Below are 8,131 nucleotides of genomic sequence, written 5' to 3'. Positions count from 1 at the left end.
CCATGGATGACTGAGGATCTCAGAGCCTCCTCTCAGTTTGCATGTGATTCTTTCCAGCAGCCAAGCCCCCGTGCTCAGCCTCAGTGCCCTCCTCACTGCCTTGGGACCAGCAATTCATCTCAGCAGGGTTATTTCTCAGCACAGCAACTCTGCTGAGCAGGGGTACAGATGAATGGCAGACATCAATTTGTCACAGGAAAAAGGCTTTATTTATGAAAGTAAGAAGCCTTTCTTTTTCTTTGGGGCAGAAAACTTGCAGAGTGCTATGTATGGTGCCACAGGCAAGCAAATCTCAGGGCTATACCTGATCACACATATCAGTAACACTGATGAAATGCACTGACTGTTCTCCTTGGTGGCCCCAAGGGCTCAGAGGTGAAGTGGTTTCCTCTCCATAGCCCCACCAGATGCCACATCCAGGTCATGCTCCTCTAGGTCCCTGGTGAGGTCTACAAACACCTGCAATGCACCACAGCAGAAATGACCCTCTTATTGCCCAGAACTGACAATATTTACACTGGTCATGGGTGATTTCTTCTTTTTATTCAGGCAATTCCTAACATGGGACTTCTCCATCAACACACCTGCAGTGTGTGCAGTGACAAGCTGCATTCCTCAAGCCTGAAATTCTCTGCATCCAGGGCAGCATCTTCACACAACCAAACTGTTTGTGCTACTGGAAAGCTTTGGGTAATGGTACCAACACAAGACTAACTTTTCCTAGTCATACTTTTCTAGTTCAAACACTCAATCCCAAATCTCTAACAGCAATGGCATTTCCCCTCCTCCAACACGTATCATTAGTCATCCTGCACATTGAGTTTTCAATTCCTGGTTTTGCAAGGCTGTTTATGAACAGTGGGGGGTGTCTTTTTGGATGTCAACATTTCTGACAAGGCTTGTGAAATGTTATGATTGGTTTCAAACACACACCAAAGGTTTTGTGCAGTTCAGGCCCTTCAATCTGTACTATGGATTTGGTTTAAAAGCAGAATGTGCTTTGAGAAACTCAATAGTTCTTATTTCTGCAAATAACCAGGGTTGCATGTACATAAATGCACTGATTTAAGGGCTGCATTGCCAACTTGCCTTCTCACATCCTTCATCTATAAAGGCATCAAGGTCATCACCCCAGCTGCTCCAAGGAATCACCTCCCCAGCACTCACCATTGTGCCTCCAGAAATCATGTTTATAGTTGTGCTTTTCCCAGCTCCACTGGAGCCCAACAGACCTAAAACAGACCTGGAACAAATATGCAAGAGCTGTTAATTATCATTATTGTCAACAAGGCCTTTTTCCCTGTCTGCTAGGCAATATCTAAAAGTACACAAGGAGAAAGGGTTGTTTATTAACTGACCCCCATGAGTTAAGGCCAGGTGAGGAGCCCAGGTGCTTTGGGTCTGGTTGCACACAAGAGAATCCAAACAAAAAATATGATCTCCAAGTGTGAGCTTCACATTCAATTTTAGTCATTGATAGGGAGTGGGTCAAAATACTTGGACCTTTTTTAACACTAGAAGGGAGGGTTTTGACAGCACCTTTCTTCTTTCTCTTCAAGATGGAACTGGCTTTCTTGGCTTCACGTTCCTTATGCAAACTGTTGGCAATGATGACTGGCTCCTGTGAAAAGATGAGGTGGGAAATCAAACCTCTCTTCCTATCCCATGAGAAAACTCATCTTACCATTAAGTATGACTCTGAAGAGAAAACTTCTAAGTTAAAAATTCAGGAAACAGAACAGAAAAAGCAGAATGGCAGTAAAAATATAGTGTCAGCTAAATTCCCTCTGATGCCAGAGTGACCCTGGGCTGGATGGTGAGACGTGCACTGGGACATCACTAAATGATGAGTGCATGAGCTAAGAAAGCAGAGGCAGACCCAAAGATGGAGAATGAAAAGAAAACAAGCCAGAAGGCTGGTTTCACCTCCTCCTGCTGCAGGGAGGCCATCCCACTCCTCACCCTCTCCCTCTCTGCCTGGATTCTAGGGGCTATTCCCCAGGGTGGTCCTTGTTCTGGTGAGCAATCGCTGTCCTCTGCTGGATCCTACAAGGGGAGGAGGAGAGAGAGTTTCACTGAGCATCAAAATGGATTGGAACTGTTCCACAGTGTTTGCTCAAATATTTATTTATGAGGGAAAAAGAAACACTGCACTGGCATGCATGAGAAAATAAAGGCCAGCTTTAGCTTTTCCTTCATTGGTGAGAATCAACTGCTCAACTTGTTCGAGGAGAATTAAAACAAACAGGGCAGCTTTTCAAAGCTCTTTGGGCACCCAACTCCTAGCTGAGACACAGGTACCAGACAAGCCCAGCCTGGTGAAGCTTTAGGAGCTGCAGAGGGCAACACTGACACGTTGCAAAAGGTGTCAAACCTTTGGATTTCCATTTGTAATTCTTGCTTTAACCAGCTTTGCAGTGAAATGGCCTGAAAGCTCAGCTGTGAGGCTTCACTTGTATAAAAAAATGTTTAAATCACAGTTGTTATTATGTCTGGGAAGTTGTAGTTCAAGATCTTAAAGGTCTTCTCCAACAGTAATGATTCTGAGTCCAACTGACCTTCTATTGCAACACACTAGGTGGGAATTTGCCTCCAGACACACTCAGGGAAACTCCAGTCAGTAAAGCCAGAAACAATAATGACCCAAAGGAGTAAAAAAATCCCTCCCTTCATTCTTAATTCCCTCCCCTCCACATAAACCAGATGAAACTAAACCCATGAGCTTTGCAAAATGGTGTTTTAAGTTCACTCCCCACCTTCCCCCTGCTGTCAGGGCTGAGCCAGGAGGGTCCTGTCTGGCTGTGCAGCACCAACCCTTCCCCAGACCAGGATCACCTCAGCTCCTGGGACATACCTGAAAATGGGATGTCTCCTAACTGCTGCTCCATGTCTCATCTCCAAACAGCACGAGAGGGAACCAAAACCCACACAATGGATGTAAGGCTAGAAAGTAAAAATGAATCAGGTTTGTATGGAGACAAGCTAACAAGGCACTCTATTAATTTTAGTGATAATGGGATGCAAGGACCTATCTCATTAACCTCAGCTATTGAAAAGGCCCAAAAGGAGAAGTTAAATGGATGCTTTGCATATATTTCCATCTCATATGCAGGTCATTTGCAAAAGCCTTGACTTCATACTCATCTTTAACTCAAATAACATGCTCCTCAGCAGGCATTCTACAGGCTCAGAGATCACATCTTTCTTTTGTAGAGGCAGCATTAGACTGATTAGTTGATTAATAACATCCCTGGCTTATACATGAACTCCACTTAATCCCCCACCATTTTGTGCACATCTGGTACAGCAGCCATGGGCTACATGAGGCACAAGCCCACCATTACCTCCCCTGACAGCATTTCATGTGAAACTTTGGCTACATAACCCACACTTTATTTATGAGTCACACAAGCCCAATGAAAGTCCATCCCATGAGAAGAAGAGTCATCCTTTCCCAAACAACTGTCATCAAACGGCTCCTTGCTGCAAAGACAGCTATGAAGGAGAATTTCCATGCCTCAGGAAGACTGATACCACCATGAAATGACAAAACCTACCAGAAAAAGAATGCTGGACAGTTAGAAAAACTCCCTAGCATGGTGTGCCTCAGTAGAGGGTGGGAGCAAGTGTGGGCTGGGGATGGAGTCAGCACGTGCTGAGCAGGACACTCCAAGCAATGTGTCTTAGTAAGAAAAGAGAAGTGAAAGCTTCAGGAAACTCTTACCAAGAAATTCAGCATGCTAAACTAGGGACTGTCTGAAGATCTGTTAAAGAAATCATTAGAGGCAATGAATTAGTGTTAGAGCCTTAAGAAAAATAAAGGCACACTGCCCTTAGCACCCCTCTGAAGCAAAACTGGGGCAGAAAGCTGGGAACATTCACCAAGTTCAGGTTCAATTTCTTTGCAGTGATTTTCTTCCCCACTGAGGGGGTCCAGGGACCACAAACCTTGTTCATTTTGCTACATCCTCAACTGACCCTCAGGGCTGGAGGTAGACCTCTTCCTCCTGGGCAGTGGGTGACAATGGGAGACAAGGAGCAGGCAGCATGCTCCATCCCTCCAGTGTCACATCCCATCACAAGCCAAACCTGTCCCCAGCAGCTCCTTGTGCCCATGCAGCCACCCAGTGAGTTCATCCTGGGCACAGCTCCAACCAGAGAAATGAGGTTTGATTTCTTCTTCTTTTGGTGGGGCTCCTTTTGAGGGGGCTGATGCTGACTCATCCCTGCAGAGGCTCCATGTGCCATGCCAGGAGTGCACAGCTGCCGCGGGGGCACTGTCAGCCCCAAGTTGGGCTGAATTAATCTGTCTGAAACGTGACACAACTGTGGGTGGTGGAACCCCAAGTGTTGTAATACTGCAATTCCCTGAATTCAATTAAAAACAGGTGATTATTGCAGGCTGCCACCCCCAGCCATGCCAAGAGCCCCCCCATGCTCTGCCCCAACCCATTCCCCTGCAAGCCCCAGGGAAAGCTTTTGAAACCAATGCCCCTGTTTCTAGCAGAGCAAACCACGTGCATGATGGAAACACAAGCACTTAACAATCCAATCCATCTTTATTTTGGTAGTACTTTCTGCTGGAAAAGGAAAAAAAACCCTTGACTTTACAAATGCAGCAAAGTGGTAAAAAGAAAGACAGGTGTATAAAAGAAACTGCAAACGACTCAAGGTGCCTGAGGAGTGTTACAAACACATCACCTTTAGACCCCAAACCTTCTGTTTCTGCTACTAGATGTCAGCTCTGCAACAGACTTTGCCCACTACACACAGATCTTTTTAAAGAAGGGTTTTTCTTGGCAATGGAAATCAGGCACATTAAATTCCTCCATAGGAAAATACAACCTTACAATAACACCACAAAGTAAATGCACTTTCCAAGTTTTGGATATAGTAGCTGACTATTTTGCACAACAACCCTGTGAGGTAACTAAAACCACTACACCTGGGAACAGTGGGTTTGCCCCAAATCCCACAGCCAGCTTCAATCCAGATGCCTCGTCTCTGTTTCATCTCCCAGTGAACCAACCAGGTGTGTGTACCCTATGGCTGGGACTTGGCATGTCATTGATAACAGCTGAACAAAGGGACTTAAAACTGCAGGAATAAAGCTCTCACATTTCCAGGGGATTCCCTGGTTCAATTTTGCAGGTGTTTTCCACTATTCTGTCAATTCTAAACCTGGTATGATGCTTTGAAAGGCTCCTGATACAACACACTGTGATTACAGTGATGCTTTGGTGGTATCTCACACCACACTGACACATGAAGATCCTACCCAAATATACAGGTAAGGAGCCAAATTCTTCATAGCTGCATCAACACAGTGCCAACACCAACCAGGTTACTGCTGGGGAAACAAGGACAGTACCAAACTGAGCAAAACTCACTGCTGATGGAGGTTCTCATCTGATCCATTGGAAACGTTAGAAAGGAAGAAGCCATTTGAAACAGAGTGATGTCAGAGAGCACAGGACTATTTCACAGGTTATTCATTCTGTCTCTAAGTTAAAGAATAAAGCTAGATATGAAGGCTAAAAGGTCACCACTGCACTCCTATAAGGTCATGTGGAAACAGCTTGCTGTACACTGCTGGAGAGATGTGCAGATGACACTCAGCTGAAACACCATTTACAAAGACAGATGGAAGTAAGAAACATGGGATTTGGAGAAGCTGTCCCTAACTTGTATGTACATACATGGGTAAGTATTGGGAGACAGAATTCTGGGTCCCACCTTTGCTCTAAATGAAGGAGAATGCTCAGGCAGCAGCAGGGATGCAGCTGGGAGCAATGCTGGGGCTTCCCAGGGGGCTAAAGAAAAGGCTGTGTAAATAGAAGAGTTAAATTTGGGTCATTTTTCTTTTCTTACTGGGAAGCTTCAGCCCTAGAAAAGCTACTGTAGCTACAGTTTAAAGGCTGGTGCTTTAATCCTGTTCTTTACCTGTTTGTTTCCAGCACAGGAGATCTGGCTTTATGCAAGTAGCAGGGCTCAGGGTACAGCCAGATCCAAGGCCTGTGCTCCTGAGGGGAAGGGAGCTTCCCCTGTGGAAGCAAATGAGATGTCCAAGTGTTTCTGCAGCTCTTGGGCTCCAGTTGTAACTACTAGGTTTATATGCAACCTACAGACATGAAAGAGGAAACTGAAGTTGTACACAGAGGGCTCACATCTCCCCATAGGAAAAACTAATGAAAAGAGATTTTGGCTCAACGTGGTGATAAACCATCACCAGACACATTACACACATTATTGCCTGATAGTTACAGTTGGGACACACAACTCCAGCTCAGCCCAGAGTTTTATGAGTTTTCACACAAAAACCAAAGGTCTTTCCTAACTTCCAAGTGACACTATTCAAACTCTATGACTTATGAAGCCAAAGTTCTGATATAAACCCATCTCTACGTCTGTTCACTGCAGAACACAGTGAGCTGTGAAGCAATCCTCCAGTTCACCTGGTAAAACTAAAACAGTGCTGATAGCTTTGGGTAGAAAAACAACCCAAAATATATCTTTTTCAACACACATCTGTCACACCTTAGGATTAAGGATCACACATCCTGCTCTTCTTCGTGCTTCTGTGCAAACCAAAGGCATCATTCCTACTGATGAGGCTGTGAATCTGGATCCTTTTCATTTGGGTTTATGAAGGTGAAGAGAAAATTGCCAGGCCAGGACAAAGCACACATTGCTGTGCTAAGGACACTAGTGCATGACTTACTGCTATCACAAGGATGGATTAGGAAATACCATTGCATGTACTTAGGAATCCACTGTCCAGGAAAATGAAAACATCTACAAAAGGACTGTCTCTAAAACCAGCTGGCAGGATACACACTGTTACACCCAACCAAAGAATTAGACTGTTTTTCATGAAGATGAGAAATACATCTCTGCAAATCCCAGAACTACACAGTTTGGTCTTTGTACTTTGACCAGGCAGGGAGAAAAAGAAAAGCATCCACTTGTATACCCTCCCATTAACCTCCCAGAGCATGCATTACAAACACCAACACCACCCAGAAGGGCAGCAGGAGCTACCACACCTGCCAACCTGCAGCCCAGGGGAATATGTGTCAACAAGTGCTGTTAGATCTGTACATGAACGTTTTCGTGTTGGCTGGACACTAAGCTAAGCTTGCAGTGTGATTCAGGACCCTCTTTGCAGTGAATACAGTTACTTTGGAGTGGTTTTTCCCCCTCTTTTTCTAAGAAGGTGCATCTTCTAAGCAGAAGCAGGGAGGACTCAGCAGGACCTTGCAGGGACACATGTCTGCATGGCCCCTCATTGGGCAGGCAGCTATGCCCAACTGAGGGCACAGGGCACAGCACGACCCTGGGACACAGTGAGCAGGGCAGGATGCTCCAACAGCAACTGGTTTTGCTCAAATGCATGGTTTCCAGTGAGGACACTCCAACCTCAGGGCAGCCTGATGCCAGAGCAGCAGGGCTGAGGGAGGAAAGGCAGCACCCAACACCAGGAGATGACCCACTGTCACAGCAGCATCTTCTCATTCAATGCAAACTGGGAAATAAGAGGGCAGAAGGAACTTCAGCTCAGCCAGAGTAGCAGTGGGGATGTTCACTGCTACAGCAGCCTTGTTCCTGAGGCCAGGATGGTGTAACACACTCAGTGCTTCCAAGGATGACTTTCCATGTCCATCCCAGCTCCCATGTGCTCAGAGGATCACCATCAGCATGAAACAGGAGCTGCTGAGCAGATGTGAACTGTTAAGCAGCTCAGAACACCACTCTGTCTTCCTGTGTCCTCTCCCACCACAGTGTGCTGTTCAGGGTGCCAAAGCTGCTGTCCTCCTCCTCCTGCTCCTTAGCAAGCTCCACAAACACCTGCAACAGACAGGGAAGACATGAATACTCTGTGCTCCTTGGAGGAACTTTCTTGGGCACAGAGAATTCATGGTAAGCCCCACATTGGATTGAATGTGTTGTTTCACCTCCAAGCAGGAAGTTTTTAGTGCTTGGAGTTTTTTTCTCTTTGCTCCTGCTGTCCCACCTCATTTCTTCAACAGCACAAGGAAAAGGAAGATGAGCTGAATACAAAGAATCCCAGACTGATGGGAGTTGGAGGGGACCTCTAGAGCTTCTCCATCCCAACCCCCTGCTAAAGCAG

General features: G+C 45.8%; 1 protein-coding gene across 4 annotated transcripts in view; it reads right to left on the bottom strand.

Moving 5' to 3' along the window:
- Positions 1 to 4,540: 4,540 nt before the first annotated feature.
- Positions 4,541 to 8,131, bottom strand: part of ABCA5 (ATP binding cassette subfamily A member 5) — a 34,658-nt gene continuing 31,067 nt past the window's right edge. For all 4 annotated transcript variants that reach the window (XM_062010535.1, XM_062010537.1, XM_062010538.1 and 1 more), the window contains exon 40: positions 4,541 to 7,848. In XM_062010535.1, coding sequence (XP_061866519.1) covers positions 7,741 to 7,848 — 108 coding nt within the window. In that variant the 3' untranslated portion in view covers positions 4,541 to 7,740. The remainder of the gene's footprint in view (positions 7,849 to 8,131) is intronic.

This window comes from Colius striatus, chromosome 18 (assembly GCF_028858725.1).
Source record: "Colius striatus isolate bColStr4 chromosome 18, bColStr4.1.hap1, whole genome shotgun sequence".
NCBI lineage: Eukaryota > Metazoa > Chordata > Aves > Coliiformes > Coliidae > Colius > Colius striatus.
The sequence above is the reverse complement of the archived record's forward strand: the minus strand, read 5'-3'. Positions and strand labels throughout refer to the sequence as shown.